The sequence below is a fragment of the Prunus avium genome, chromosome 1, assembly GCF_965620075.1.
Source record: "Prunus avium chromosome 1, drPruAviu1.hap1.1, whole genome shotgun sequence".
NCBI classification, from domain to species: domain Eukaryota; kingdom Viridiplantae; phylum Streptophyta; class Magnoliopsida; order Rosales; family Rosaceae; genus Prunus; species Prunus avium.
In genome coordinates this window covers 54,399,696-54,415,067 of record NC_142284.1, presented here as the reverse complement: position 1 = coordinate 54,415,067, position 15,372 = coordinate 54,399,696, and the positions used below count along the sequence as shown (strand labels likewise).

Below are 15,372 nucleotides of genomic sequence, written 5' to 3'. Positions count from 1 at the left end.
CCCTAATTTCTAATGTGTTAGGCAACCATTTCCCATTACTTACCAAACATGGGAAATCATGATTTTCTATTCCAAGCCCCATTTTCCATCAACCAAACACACCATAAGGTCCCATTTGGTTCAAAATTTAAGGGCTTAGGAATGAGTTTGAAATTGCATTAGCATGTTTGGTAAGTGCACTTTTGGAGCTCATGAGTATTGACTTCCCGTGTAAAGGGAATTTCATACCCTTGGCTGAGTTTGGGAATTTGTTTCTCCCCACATGGGAAAACATTTAATTCAAATTTTTATGACTAACTTAACTGTATTCTATTTTTAAAATATCATATTTTATCCTTAGAAAAACTCTTCATATTTATTTATCTTTAATTTTTTTTTTTTTAAGGATATTGTTAGAAAGGTGAACAATTTTAATTCCTAATACTCCACAAACAAAACCTGGAAAGGTGATAAAATGAATTTCCTTATCCTCATTTCTCAACTTTTCCAAACATAAGAATGAGCATCCTCCATTCACAATTCACATATGACTTCCCTAAAACATAATCCATGTCGATGGAAGGGTCTGCAACTAAGTACTGGTTAAGCGGAAGCTCCTAAATTGAAACCCATGCTTTGCTATGGTGGTTGTTATTGGTCTTGGATGCTGAGCTATGAGAAGCATCCAAAGAAGTTTTTAGATTTTGTAATAATATAAGGCTTGCAATAAGTTTTGTAGTGAGAAATTTTGTTAAGGAGGGTCAACTTTAAATAATTATGATAATCACGTTGTAACATTGGATGAAAATTATTTTAGAACTCCGATAATAAAAGACAAACCCTCATGCAAGCTACCTAAAAGCAAAAAGAAAAGCTAATAAATCATATTTGTAAATTACGTAATCATCCATAGATTTTTTTAATTACTTTAAAAAAGGAGTTCTCATAAACACAATAATAACGAATTTTGGTAACACATTTTATGTGGTTCAAATAATAGGGTTACACACATTTAAAAGTTCAAAAAGAAAAGTTTGAATTTTAAATCACTTTAAAAAATAACAAATGTGTTTTAGGAAGCCTAAAAACAACATAATATCTAATTTGGGGCACTTTCTTCTTCACTAAGAAAAGTTTGAATTTTAAATCACTTTAAAAAATAACAAATGGTGTTTTGGGAAACGTAATTGTTTTCCTAAAAAGAAAAAGAAAGGAAACCTAATTGTGATTCGTGAAGGGAAACAATAATGATGGCTAAAACCAGTGTGGGAAACCCCCAAAGGGGGTTGATGAAAGTGGATTCTATTATACACTACCGCCTTTTGTCGCTTTTCCTACTCCTATTGCCTTTAGGTCTCTTCCCCTATAAAACTCAACCCTCCTTCCTTCTCAGTCTTCACACATTCACATCTTCGCTTTCCCTTCTCTCTGTAAATTCTCCAACTTTCTCATTTCTCCTTCTCTTTCGTCGCAAGGGCTCCAATTTTTGGTTCTGATTTTGTGAGATTTTAGATGGGTGTTCAAGTTCTCAGTCCCCAGAATTGCCTCAAAGACTCTCTCTCACCTCAACAAGCGCTGATGAATTCCAATCGAAACCCTAACCCTAATCGGCTCAGAAGCTCTCCCCAAACCGACCGGAAGAAGCGAAGGCCGACCCGGCCCAACAGCAACCCACCCGCTCCGATCCAGAAACCCGCCGCCCCCAAGAATCTCGTCATGGGCCAGGTCAAAATCCTAAAACGCGGCGAGGAAATCCCCAAAGCGACGCCGGTTCGGTCACCACCGAAGCAGAATCCCAGTCCCCAGGTTCCGAATCTCGGATCCACCAGCCGGATGGGTCCTGACCCGAAGATGGTTCCGGTTCTTCCGAAGCCTGCCAAACTACCGGAACCCAACTGGGCTTCCGGGTTCTACGCCGGGTCGTCGTCGTGTATAGCTGCGCCTCCCCCGGAGTCCCTACCTCTGCCGTCGTTCTTCGCAAAGAAGAGCGCCCCTTCAAGCACCGATGAAGCTGCAAGCGAGCTGCTGAAGCTTCTGCGGCTCAATTTGTCGTAGATGGATCGCCGGTCCATGGCGGACAAGCATGTGCAGCAGTATAGAGACCCGGTTTGGCTCAATTTGTCGTAGATGGGTCGTGTTGTTTAATTCTCGCCCTTCCCCTTATCTTTTCGTGGGAAGATAGATGGATGAGGTCACAATTCGACCCAACGCTTTTTCTTCTTTTTAGATTAATTTATGGGTTAGGGATTTTAATTATGTGCAGCAGTAAGTACAAGGCTTAATTTTTCTTGTTTCTTTAAATTTGTTTTTTGTTTTCAATTAAATTAGGGCTTGGTTGCATTTCCTTTGTGTCTTACGGTACAAGTATAAGATTAGATTTGGGTTGGAAGGCATAGTTTTTCAGGAGCTGTATCTGTAAAATTAGGTTATATTCTGTGTCCTAAGTTTTTACTTGTAGTTGCAAATATGTTATTAGTGAAATTTGGTTTTTAATTATATTGGTGTTTGATGGAATTACAAATTGAAACAAACAGAAATGTGGTTTGATTTGTGGTAATTGACTTCTGGGAAAGTTCAATTGCTGTGAGATTATGATGAACAACATGGGTTGTAAAGCTAGTAAAAATCAAATGGGTTACAACAGTGCTTTTGGTTGGAGCTATCAAAAGCAAAAGCAAAAAAGCAAGTCTCTATTTTTCGTTTTCTTAAAGGTAAAGAAAAGCAGATGGCTTCGCAATAAACAGAATCACTTTTTATGTCAGTGGAAGGGTCTGCAGCTCAGTTAGGGACAACTATGGTGACTTTTACTGGTTTTGCTTTTGGTCTTGGTCAGGCCCAAATGTTGGATGCTGAGCTATGAGCTTGCTGGACCAAAGCTTCAAAAGACGTTGGCAGAACTTGTTTTCAGTTTCAGAAATTATGGAGCTTAAAGGGAGGAGTGCAAAATGTTTCGTTCATCCAAAATCACTCCCAAACGAACTCTATTTGAATGAGTAAAGGTCAAAAAATTTATAAAAAAAATAATCATTAATATGGAGGTGTGATATGTTTTCTTTTAATTCATATTTAGTTTTATAGCTTTGTCATATTTAGGTTATGGGTTAGGTGCACCAGCAATTAGTGTGCGAATATGTTTGGTCCATGAAACTTGGTGATGCAGTTTTTGCAATTTGAACATGAAAATACTAGTCTGCAAGTTAATGCTCTTTTTCACTGGACTAGACTACACTCCGTTGTACCACGCGATGTTTATGGGCTGGCAGGGGTTGCTATACGTTTATTTGGGTTTACAAAATCTTTCTTGGACAGCCTAAAATTTGATCAGTGCATCAAGAACCCCTAAAATTTTTTTTAAAAATAAAATAAAATCCGTAACCTAAGTTCTAATACTTTTCTAGAGTGTATTGATCAAATTAATAATGAAATAAAATTAAAAGAAAAAATAGACTTTCAAAGCAAAAGTTGGTACTGTGACAGATTAATATCACATAAAGTATTTGCTTGGGCAATAAAAGTTTTTATGATATGAACGAGTCCAAATGAAAACGGCCCTGTATTTTGATAGTCCAAACTCTTTTCTGAGGCCACGACCCACATTAAGGCCGTGATTAACGCAATCTCCCAATAACTCACACTTGCTGCCTCAAATTTATTTTGGATCCAGCAGCAATATAAAATTAGGTCCTGCATTTTTTGGGTTCACCAACTGCATTTTCGAACCTTGAATATCCTTTTTGGACGGATCCTTCACCAACTGGATTTATGATATCCATTCCCTAGAGGGCTGAAGCTGGCTCCCAGAAAAGGGCAAATGTTTTCAATGTTTCATTACAATTTCGAGGGTTTCCATAAATATGCAGCTGATTTTGAATGGTCCTGCAGAATTTTCATCGAGCCCCATGATCCATTGGCAAAAAGAAACAAAACGGAGAAAATAAAATACTAACTCTGTCGTCCATCGTTCTAGTAAAAACTTATTTCATGTTTGTGCTTGTATTTTGTTTAGACCGTTTCGTACTTGTACTAAGGGGCGGAGCTAGAATTACAAGGTTTGGGGAAAGGGGGTGGTGAAATAGATAATACGAGTATATCAAATGCATAAGTTTTCAAGAGTTACATATTAGAGCTAAAATATTTCTAACTTAGTATGCATAATTTGTTTTAGATGAGCCATTAACTTAAATTACAAATTGTCTATTACTCGTTGTGTAACATATTAGATGAGAGATGTGGAAAATTGGGGGGTCAGTGCCGCTCTTGGCATAGGAAGAGTGGCTCCACCACTACGTGTACTCGTATTTGATGTGTTAGACATTTCGTATACTTGTGTAACACCCGGTCTAGTATACCGCATTCAAATTACGTTGGTGATAATCCGACTTGTTTTACGCTTCTAGTGGAAATTTATGACCTAGAAAAGAAAACAGTATGAAAGTATAGTGTGATTGAGAAATAGATATTTCCCGCCGAATACAAGATTAGATAAAAGCAGCTGAGATTAGGCAAGAGATAAACCTCCCCCAGTTCACGAGCCTAATAGTAAAGTTCAGATACCCAAAAAGGCAACCTTATCAATAAGCTTGCTAGCTTTTTGATCATGCAGAACATTTACTTGCAAACCCTTCTGAATGATGCCGATGAACATTCATGAATTTTCTGTGATGAAACAGAGCAGATCAAATTAAGTTGCTGATGTTTTATTTGTTCATATTTAATTACAAAAAGTGATAGATATACTAAAAAATGACAAATTGTATTATTGATAGCTAAAATTTGAAAGAAAAAAAAAAGTAAAGGTGATGATAAGATCAAAGAATCTTTAGAGTTACTAGATGTGGTAAGATACTTATGGAAAGGCAACAACTTTGCCTCTGGATCGATTGTTATATTAAGTGATTAGTATAACCCTCATGCTTAAACATTGTCCACCTAACTTTCTAATAATGGTTTTCAACTATACTAATTAGTTTTATAATTCCTTTCGTTATGGATTTCGAACCTCAATTATACTAAATAGTTCGGCATGATGTATTAACAGACTAATAATTTAAAATATTAATTGTAACGCGTGGTGCCAGATTAACAATATACTAGTATAAAATGCTAGAAAATATTACCTTATAGAATATAATAGGGGAGTGCTATTTGCGCTTCCCTCTTGTGTTCGTTCATTCAAATAAGAGTGACAACAAGAATTTGAAAAGCGCAAACAACACTATTTGATATGTAATAATTTGAAATTAAAACTCTCTTTTTTCTTTTGTTTCTTTCGTCAACTTACCTAAAAGTGTCTTGACATATTGCGTATTAATGATTTAAAAAGGAGTTCCTTGTGTTTTAAACTTGAGTTAATTTTAAGTATATGTGTGAATTGTGGAATTAGAGAGGCTTGGATTGGATGTTTTATTCGATTTAGCAAACACGTTGAAAAGAAAGTTGAAAGATAGAGTTGGAGACGGAAATTTGAAGCAAACATTGTTTTATATATTTGTTAGGCTAAGCATTTTTGGATTTGGTAAAGTAAATTAAAGTTAAGTTATATATATATACTTATAGGCCGTAAAGTTTGAAGTGGTCATGCTCATGCCCTTTTCCCCTTTGGCGCACAAAAGGAGCGCATCACACAAAGCAAAGCAGTGGAGGAGCAAGCGGATGGACAGCAAAAAACGCTGTCGTTTCGTTACTCGTTATCGCAAATCCCCCAATTCAGATGGGCATAACCCAATAATAATAACCCATGACAAATTGAATCTTGTCAGCGACACACGTCACCATGTGGGCCCAGCACTTAAAACAGGAAAAATTAAAAAAATAAAAGAAAATAAAAAAGAAAGAGCAGAAAAAGAGTCGGACTCACACACACAGACGAGACCCACCCTAACAACAACACCAAGCGAAGAGAAGGAGAAGAGAAGAAGAAACAAAAATAAAAATAAAAACTGAAGAATCAATTTTTTCCCACTTTCTTCACCACATACACACATATATATTTAACGCCACCACCCCCTCTTGACCCACCCCCCATATATATTTTTTCAAAACCCATCTCCTTTTCTTCTCTCATTCATTCATCCGCCACCCTACTTTCTCTCTCTAAAGCCTTTTCTCTGTCTCTGTCTCTCTCTCTCTTTCTAGAACCATTTGCTGAGATGATGGTGGTCAAAGACGAGTGGATGAGCGCGGCGATGACCGACGACATGCTCGTCGTGGAGCTTCTGGTTCGGCTCAAGCAGTCGCAGACGGCCGCCTCGTCTTCCTCGTCTCCTTTGTTGGAGTCGATTCCGCTCAGGTGGGGCATCCGCCTGCCACGCTCCAAGTCGGCGTCCAGATTCGACGGCGTCGTTTCGCGGCAGAGGAACATCAGCAAGCAGGGCGCTGATTCCGCCACTAGATGCAGCCCCACCACGCCGCTCTCCTGGAGCGGCGGCACCGGCTCCCCCTCCGCCACCGCCGACGGCTTCGAAGAGTCCAGCTGTCCCAGATCCAAGGTCTCCATCTCTCTCTTTCTCTGCTTTTCGCTTTTTTGCGCTTTGGATTTCCCGCTAGCTGATCTGTGCTTGCTGTGTGTGAAGTGAAGACTCTTCGAGTCTCTTTGTTAATTGACGGAAATACCCACGGCGGTTGTTCGTATTTGCGGCTCGTTCTGCTTTCTGCTAATAAGCAGAGACCAGAGCCGCACGAGCCTCAGTGTTCACGAGGCGGCCGAGGCTTTTAGCGTGTGTCGTCGACGACACGCGCATTCATGGCTTCTTTTTCACTTTACCATCTTCGGCCTTCTTCCTCTACCTAATTTACCTTGTCATCAGTTTTTCCGTTTTCTATTCTGGATTTCGAAACCGACGTTTCTGATTTCCTATCGCGTTTCGTTTGTCATCTCTTGAGCTGCTAATGCTGACGAGGTCAAATTCGTCATTTCGTTATCTTCTTTGGATTTTTCCTTCTTTGGTTAGCTCGATAATCGCCGGCGGTCAACCCTCGGTAGCCGCCGTATACGACGTCGTTCGCACACTTTCATGACCAAAATGCCCCTGACCCGCGTGTGCCTTTCCATATCCCTCACGTGATGTAGCAGATCGAGACCTCCTTCACGTTTTCGTCTCGCTCCTTTTGCCGGTAACCTGCCTTTCTTGATTCGCCTGCGAGATTTACCAAACTACCCTTCCAAACTCCCAACGCAGAGACTAAAAACCGCGAAACTTCCCTGAGACGACGAGCTTACTCATCTGATCCCTTTTCGCTCACGACAAAAGTCGCATCTCGCGTCGAGTCGAAAGTACGAATATAGATGGGCATAGCAAACAGCGGGAGGGCATTTCGGTCATAGTAATAAAAGGGGGGTAGGGTGTGGTGGTGACGTGGGCCCTATCTTAAAAGCTTGGTGGGGCCATTTGGGGGAAGTGAGTTTTGCTTAGGGATAGGTCCGCGTTCGGTTTGGTGTGGCGTTGTTAGTGGGGGTTGCTGGGGTAATTATCCTCTGTGGCGCTGGCGCAGCCAGCGGCTTTTATGGACCATCATCTCCTTTGATTACGCTTTTCTTATTCTTGTACTTTCTGGAGATCCAGAGGAACTCGATGGGATGGTTGTGGGCCGTTGATTGGGGGATTGAGTTTTTTGGGTATGCGAATCTGACGGTCAAGTATGGTTTGGTGAGAGTTGCGGCTGTGGTCCTTGTCGCTTATTTAGTTTAAAGAATTACGATATATATTTTTATGTTTTATTTTTAATTTTTGGACGAGGGGTTTGGGTTCAGTGTGGAAGGAAGCGGGAGGCAATGTTTGTATGGACTATGGAGGAGAGGAGGCCATGGGAGGAGAAGCAGGGCATGTGAGCAAGTCACGTGAGGAATAAAATAAGGAGCTTGTACTGTGTGTGGCCACGTGGATATTCATGATGTGAATTTCCAAATGGGTTTAAGCCTACTCATCATTGGGAATAGGGAAGCTTTATCCAGAGTCCAGAGAGACGGTAAATTTAATTGGCAAAGGAATAATTATTGCAGGCTTCCACTGGATTGGTGAAAGTTTTTGAGATTTAAAGAAAAGAAAAGAAATTGGTTTTTGGATGTTTTTGGTGTCCTTTTATGATATGTCCTCTTTTTGCTTTTTGTGGGTGTATTTGCTGAAGTGTATTTTGCATTTATGTCTCTCAGGGAACTGCTACGTATGAATCCACCAGCACCACCACTGCCACCAAGAGGGCAAGAAGAAAGAAGGTAAAACCCAAATCTTCTTTTTGGCACCCACTTGGTTTCACGTTCAAGATAACAAACAACAATTATTTAAAGGGATGCAATGAGAATTGATAATTAATTAGATTTCCAGATTGGTTTTGATTCTTTTTTTTTTTTATATTTGTTTAGTTACTGTCATTTTCTAATCTGCAATAGGAGGCTTTTTAACTTCGATCTGATATGGACTTGGATGTCATTTTTCAGACATTTGCTGAGCTTAAAGAGGAGGAAAGTTCGTTGTTGAAGGAAAGGACATATTTGGAAAAGGAAATAGCGACCTTACAAGCAACTTTTAAGCAACAAAGAGCCAAAAATGAGAACTTTAAGAGAATCAAGGTGAATTCTGCTGTTTTTTCTTCTAGGATCCTATCTCGTGGATCTGCCCTTTTGTCCTTTAGATTGGATACAATTATTTGCATCTGCATTACGATACGGTAGTTGATATGGGCTTTTTTTTGCTGAATACCATATAATTTTGTTTTGCAGCTCGACTTGAACATGCATCCTGCTAGGAATTTGAGTGCAAACTTTGATGGAGCAGGGAAAGCAATTTCCAGTCAACCCCACGAGAGAACAGCTTCGAGCACTCCCTCAAATTTGGCTCCAAATCCAGAAGTGCAATTCGATTCTTACAGTGAACGCGAGGCTGTTTCAGCCCGAGACAATTCTTTCTTGCTTCCTGATCTAAACATGGAGCCGTGCGGAGAGGAATCTGGTTCCGAAACGCTATACGGGATGAGCTGAGGAAAGCATGGGTAAATGCATTATGCTTTCAATGAAGAAACTGATAACATAGCACATTCCAGGAACTAGCTCTTCATAAGTACTACAAGTAGAGGTCAGTCGGGGAGAGTATCCAGTGAAGTTACAGATATAACCTGATCTGGATCCCTTTTACCTAAGTTTTGAGGGTTTTTAGTAAATTAGCAGTCATAGCCATTAGGCTGTAGAGGCTTTTGTTTATGTCACAGCTGTTGCTGCTTTCCTCTGGAAAATTCTTTGGGGTAAACCCTCGTTACTTCTAATGATCAAATTATTTAGATCATAAATTTGTATCATTCTTTGTAGGTTTAAAAAACCCTATCTGAAATCCAAGTTAAAGTTTTCAGTCCCCACAATTTCAACTTACAGACAGGTGTCAATGACTCATTGTATTATTGATTATTTTTAAGTTTTCAAAATTTTGGTATTTTTATTTTTATTTTTATTTTTATCTGACAATATTAGTCTGTCAATTTTTGTGTCCATAAATTTGATGTCAATTTTGTGTACTTTGGGACATCCATCCACGCGCCATAATTATATATGCAGACACGCGTCCCTTAAAGTAGAAAGCCATGATTATATTATTATATATAAATAAGCACTTTCAACTTTGACTTTATAAACTCGTCCGCATGCCATGCACCACACATAAGGAGGGTGGGAAAGAGGTTAATTTTGGAGTGCAAATAACATTTAAATATGTATAAAAAAAGTCAATCATAAATAAACCATCTGATTGTGCCTTTTTTTTTATTTAATTGTTGTCAAAATGGTATTTTAAATCAGACTAGGTGTATTAAATGTGGAGCGCGCCTGTTAAGACAGGGCCTAATCCACATCTGCATCTAGTTTTGCATTTTTACCCAAAAGCAAAATGTGATGATGGACGCATGAACCACATTCCGAGCCATTTTGCTGAAAAGTCTAAAGCAATCACATTTGGTGGTTCTTTTTGGCATCAAGTGAACAACATTTGGTCCTTGAATAGATAAAGTGCTTATGATATCAACTGCTCAGATCATGCCACGTGGCATGAATTGATGGCCAAGAGATAGATCCTTTGCTTGAAACAAAAATAGATATTTATAAAAATACCCAATCCTAGACATGTATTTATAAAAATACCCAAGCACTATTTAAACATAAAAACATACCCAAAATGGGTTTTTTTTTTTTTGGTCTGAACCATGAGGTGGTCCTGGATGGGCCCCAACTATGGGTGGCACCTTTAAGCCTTAACCACAACCCAGACTAATCCTCACTCACACCGAGTCGGCCCGTAAGGGGTAAAATATTGGCTAAAGTGGTGACTCCGTACGAGAGCAGGGATCGAACCCCTGACCTCTCTTAAGGAATGAGAGTGCCGAACCACTCACACCAACCACCTTGGTTATCCAAAATGGATTTTGGGTATGTGTGTAATGATGGGTTTTGGGTATGTTTATAAATGGGTTTTGAGTGTGTGTAATGATGAGTTTTGGGTATATTTATAAAGTGTTTTGAGTGTTGGGTATTTTTATAATTTCAGCCCCCATTTTGGGTATTTTAGTGAAACTCCCAAAAATAGATATTTATAAAAATACCCAATCCTAAACATGTATTTATAAAAATACCCAAGCACTATTTAAACATAAAAACATACCCAAAATGGGTTTTTTTTTTTTTGGTCTGAACCATGAGGTGGTCCTGGATGGGCCCCAACTATGGGTGGCACCTTTAAGCCTTAACCACAACCCAGACTAATCCCCACTCACACCGAGTCGGCCCGTAAGGGGTAAAATATTGGCTAAAGTGGTGACTCCGTATGAGAGCAGGGATCGAACCCCTGACCTCTCTTAAGGAATGAGAGTGCCGAACCACTCACACCAACCACCTTGGTTATCCAAAATGGATTTTGGGTATGTGTGTAATGATGGGTTTTGGGTATGTTTATAAATGGGTTTTGAGTGTGTGTAATTATGAGTTTTGGGTATGTTTATAAAGTGTTTTGAGTGTTGGGTATTTTTATAATTTCAGCCCCCATTTTGGGTATTTTAGTGAAACTCCCAAAGAAAAACTCCTATATATAAATGGAAGAGTATCTAAAGCTGAAATACAAACGAGAGATGCTAGCCCGTGTAAAAACTTTGGATCTAAAGTTCCATAAGTGGGTTTTGAATTTACTAGAAAAACACATGCCAGCGATGGCAACTTTTATGCAGAGTGTTGTTTGAGCTGATCTTCAACAAGCTCAATGCAGCGGTACAAAACTAATTCAATTGGGTTTAAAGTACAAAATGCGTCAAGGGAAATACCACAATCATTCTTGTTCTCTGCCATTATGGCTGTGACCACAGTACGTAGGGGTAGAAGCCACTCGTTATAGGCTTTCTGTAAATTGCTTCTGGACACCGCCCCGGTGTAGTTTGTTTTTCCTGTGCCATTTTTAATCAGGGTAAAAATAGTAAAAAATGAGACTCGTAAACAAGCATTTTCTTTCTAAAGGATAAAGTAGAGACTCAGAGACAAAGTATAATTTGCTGTAATGTTTTCCACATTTGCTATTGCTTTAACTCAATGATGAGATATTTACCTGTCGATTCTGTTATTAATACAAATCTGTACAGGTTGAGTGCAGACAGAACCTATAGAAATTGTACAGAACTTGTCAAACGATTTAGAACAGGTTAACCAATAAGTATCAAGCAGCCTAAACAAGCTACTGAGTCTTGACAATTAAGACGTGTTTTTGTCATTTTGTTGCCTTTCATTGACATATCAAATTTGACCTCAAATATCTTTGACAGAGACAAAACCTAGATACTCAAATATCTTCATGTCAGTTCATTTCATGAGGGATTGGCCTATTGTGCAACTAAAAACTGCTATGCAATGAAATGACATACAGCAACAATTGTGCAAGTGAAGAATATATTCCACATAACATGGTGCCATTATTGGTAAAGATGACAATATGTCCAAAGAAGTGAGGGAGGAAAAGAAGATAAGTTCAGGAATCCAAGACCTGCAGAGATTTGAAGATTTGTATCTGTAGCAGTTAAACAAGATTATTGGCTGGTTATATTAGGCAAATCTATGGTTGCACGAGACCAATCCTAGTTGAAAGCAAACAAAGCATCCCTAATTGTGGGACAGCTAAGGAATTGTAAGACATATCTTTAGATGCTATTGCAATCTTAGATTTGAAGCTTATCGACATAAAATAATATCGTGCATAATATATTGGTATATCAAACATAGAGAATTCAGAATTATAAGAAAATTTATAAAAAGAATTTAACAAAGCAAGTGGAAGAAATACCGCATCACTATCCTCAGGAAAGGATGGAGGTCCCCCCTCTGGGGGTCTTAGAATCATCTCCACCAATGCAAGGACATTGGGAGTCCAAAGCACTGTATGTGGATGTGATTTATACTCTGCTTGCAGAACTTCGTCATTTCCTAGTCTATGGCGACTTTCCTTGTGCATTTCCCCTTTAACAATATCTAAAAGGATTGCAATCTGTATAAGGTTGAAACACCCACATTAGGTAATGTCGCATCAAGTCTAATTTGACAAAAAAAGGAAGGAATACATATAAAAAAAACTGGCGCCCAAGGTTTTACCATAGAGGAAGAATCACTTTTTGTGATCAAAGCCTTTAAAATGTCAAACCTCTGAGAAGTTGGAATATCAGCAAGAATCTGGTTTTGATGGTAAACATAAGTAAGTATTAATGTTAATTTACTCTAAACCAAACGAAGTAGAGTACATTCTATACAAAAGCTTACTACTAAATGACCATAGGCTGAGCTATTACTCGCTAATTAAAAATGTGACAGAATACATATATTATAGGTAAACGCAACACCGAGGAAAAAATAACACAAATCCTCACCCTTTTGAATGCTTCAAAGGCATTCTTCCGGAGCACTGTATCTGATGCATATATGATGACCATTTGCACAGCCTAAAATGTACCATGCCCACAAGAGGTGAAAAAAAAAAAACAAAGATTAGACTCTTTTCCTCTTTGATAAATATGAAACTCCTGCAACGTATAATGATGGCAAGAGGCAACCTGCAGAGCAGCAAAAATGCTAGACATATAAGATGAGAAGTCTTCATGTTCATCATAGTGGGAGATATTTCCATCTGTAACGCAGAGCAAGAAGTTGATGGCATGTTTTTTAAGTTCCCATGGCAGAGTGACAGAAGCTAGTATGTGCTTTTGCATGCCAACAGCTTGCCACCTTTTAGTCTGGTTATTCTTAAGTTCATCCCTGACAGAGGCCAAATCCTCCTCAGCAGCTCTAACAACCTCATCAGAGGCATGGCCCCAGATCACTTCAATAAAGCAACAGAAAAAACCAAAGCAAAACAAAGTTTCAAGCTAGAAAAAAATTGAGACAATAAGAAAAGGAGCAATCAGCATTCGGAAACATAAACCTGAAAGAGATGCCCCATGCTTGACATCGGATAAATTACTCATATAATCATCTTCATCCTCTGAGTGTGCAGAAATTAAGAACAGAAAAGAAACATCAAGGTCTAAAATTGGATAACAAATAGAGTGAACTAACATATAATACATGGGCAGGAATAGTAGTGATTCAAGGGATATACCTCCAACTACAGTCCTAGATATTATGTCAACAACAGATCCAGTTATTACACCAAGATACGTCAAACCACAAAATGGGAAGAAACTAGACAGTTGCAATACAAAGGGCTGAGAACTTGAAACTTTGTGATTCATGCTGACAAGAGCCTGCAGATCAACAGTGTTTTTAAAAGAAAAAACATAGCAAACCAAATTCGGGAGGCATGATATAATAGAGTCTAGATTGATTTTTTTTTTTTGGGTAGATATATAACACAGATAAAAAAAAAAAAAGAACAGTGAAACGAGAACTTAGATTGTATGGAGGTATGACCATAATCTGTAAGACATAAAGACCAAGTAGTGCACGAAGCTTGTCATTTGCTCCACCTTCCTGTTGCATAGAACAAAACATTATTAGGTTCTGATAGAGAATATGTTGAGAATCTCAGCATAGTCTTTAACCAGGAATAACCATTGCATCAATTTGTCACATACCAACTTTACACAAACTGCACGTATGGAATTAGCAATGCTCATAGCTCTGTCAAACAAATTCTTAAATTTTGGATCTTCATCTTCCAACTCCAAAGACCTGGCCTTCAAAACTTTAACGATAATAGGAACTGCTACTTTCACTTGCTCAAAGTGACGCCTCTGAAGGGAAAGAAACACTGAAATTAACAAAAGAAAAAAAAAACATAAAATTAACAAAATAGTGCTATCATCAACTCAATTGGCAAAATTCAAAATCCATCTATGACATATACAATAAATCTGATAACAATACCATTAGGGAAGCTCATATAAGTTACCTTTTGAAAGCCCATTTAGAAGAGGCGCAACATAACCAGAATCCCTGATGGTCTCAATTGGGGGAGCTAATGCCTGACCCGAATACAATATAAAAAAATCATCAAAGAGCTAAAAACCCAACAGAACAAACAATACAAAAAGTTGAGGTAAAAAGCACTAAAAAGGCAACATTCATACCTCACAAAGAATTGAAAGCATGTCTCGCGGACTACACAGTGATATAAAGCGATCAATAATGCTCTCAGCAACCTCCAGGCATCTCTCAGAGACACCACCAAACTTGGAAACTGCCATTGGCAGCTCAAATGAGATTGAATCAATGATCGCCTGGGCAAACCAACAAACAGTTTGTAAACATCAAGCCATACAATTTACAAAGACTGGAAATTTAAACAAAATGAAGATGAATTTGATGAAATGAAACCTGGTCCAGTGACGGGGAAGAGATAAAGTTGTGAACTTCGGTGAGAGCTTGGAAGGCATTGGTTTCTGCATTTTCGTTGTCTGGGTCTGATAGAGCAGCATCTAGGACTGAATCGAGGAAGCTGGTGAGCTCTGAGACTGAGCTTTGCGGTTGATCAACTGATTTGGACAACGAGTTTAGGATCTCTTGAAGAAGGGGCGAGGACTGTTGCAGACGGTCCGCCATGGTGTCGCTGCAACTTCTCAATCTAGAAGAAGATGAGTTGGTGCGTATTCTAATTCCAATTCGGTTCCACTAGGGTTTTGTTTCCAAACGGCCCAATAAGGCGCGAATGCAATCTCGCTGCCCTTTTTTTTCTTCAGTTTTTATAGCTTTTTTGGGCAATATTATATTTGTCATTTTCTAAATTAAGTAATTATAAAACTTTAGTTTAACTTGTATAGACTATTGCAAACATTGAATAAAGTTGTCACATATGAAACCAGTGCTTGAGTTTAACTTCTATTTGTAAACATAAATGATTGTTTGTCATCTAATGTGTTATAATAGAAGTGAATTGATAATATTATGTTGCG

The 15,372-nt window shown here is 38.6% G+C and overlaps 3 protein-coding genes across 3 annotated transcripts; 2 read left to right on the top strand and 1 right to left on the bottom strand.

The window, feature by feature from the left end:
• Positions 1 to 1,296: 1,296 nt before the first annotated feature.
• On the top strand, positions 1,297 to 2,475 carry LOC110766388 (uncharacterized). Its single transcript, XM_021969709.2, has one exon. It carries the CDS (start codon positions 1,492 to 1,494, stop codon positions 2,032 to 2,034), a length of 543 nt encoding a protein of 180 aa, XP_021825401.1. The 5' UTR covers positions 1,297 to 1,491; the 3' UTR covers positions 2,035 to 2,475.
• A 3,398-nt stretch (positions 2,476 to 5,873) lies between these two features.
• Positions 5,874 to 9,337, top strand: LOC110766419 (uncharacterized). The gene is made up of 4 exons (XM_088246498.1): positions 5,874 to 6,467; positions 8,129 to 8,191; positions 8,414 to 8,545; positions 8,696 to 9,337. The coding sequence occupies exons 1-4, from the start codon at positions 6,129 to 6,131 to the stop codon at positions 8,951 to 8,953; spliced, it is 792 nt and encodes a 263-aa protein (XP_088102624.1). The 5' UTR covers positions 5,874 to 6,128; the 3' UTR covers positions 8,954 to 9,337.
• Positions 9,338 to 11,080: 1,743 nt separating this feature from the next.
• ALF4 (aberrant root formation protein) lies at positions 11,081 to 15,145 on the bottom strand. Its single transcript, XM_021969708.2, has 13 exons — positions 14,798 to 15,145; positions 14,551 to 14,700; positions 14,373 to 14,445; positions 14,056 to 14,231; positions 13,892 to 13,951; positions 13,581 to 13,725; positions 13,404 to 13,463; positions 13,036 to 13,301; positions 12,853 to 12,924; positions 12,581 to 12,658; positions 12,276 to 12,476; positions 11,547 to 11,598; positions 11,081 to 11,388 (listed from the first exon to the last, which is right to left on the bottom strand). Exons 1-13 carry the CDS (start codon positions 15,020 to 15,022, stop codon positions 11,168 to 11,170), a joined length of 1,779 nt encoding a protein of 592 aa, XP_021825400.2. The 5' UTR covers positions 15,023 to 15,145; the 3' UTR covers positions 11,081 to 11,167.
• Positions 15,146 to 15,372: the final 227 nt, after the last annotated feature.

Excerpts from the sequence above, each read along its gene's own strand:
- ALF4 (XM_021969708.2), bottom strand. The coding sequence starts at position 15,022 with ATGGCGGACCGTCTGCAACAGTCCTCGCCCCTTCTTCAAGAGATCCTA. Across the intron at positions 13,952-14,055 it reads GTGCAGTTTGTGTAAAGTTG|GAAGGTGGAGCAAATGACAA; the intron begins GTATGTGACAAA and ends TCTATGCAACAG. Across the intron at positions 12,477-12,580 it reads AAAGTGATTCTTCCTCTATG|ATTGCAATCCTTTTAGATAT; the intron begins GTAAAACCTTGG and ends AACCTTATACAG.
- LOC110766419 (XM_088246498.1), top strand. The coding sequence starts at position 6,129 with ATGATGGTGGTCAAAGACGAGTGGATGAGCGCGGCGATGACCGACGAC. Across the intron at positions 6,468-8,128 it reads CCAGCTGTCCCAGATCCAAG|GGAACTGCTACGTATGAATC; the intron begins GTCTCCATCTCT and ends TATGTCTCTCAG. Across the intron at positions 8,192-8,413 it reads AGAGGGCAAGAAGAAAGAAG|ACATTTGCTGAGCTTAAAGA; the intron begins GTAAAACCCAAA and ends GTCATTTTTCAG.
- LOC110766388 (XM_021969709.2), top strand. The coding sequence starts at position 1,492 with ATGGGTGTTCAAGTTCTCAGTCCCCAGAATTGCCTCAAAGACTCTCTC.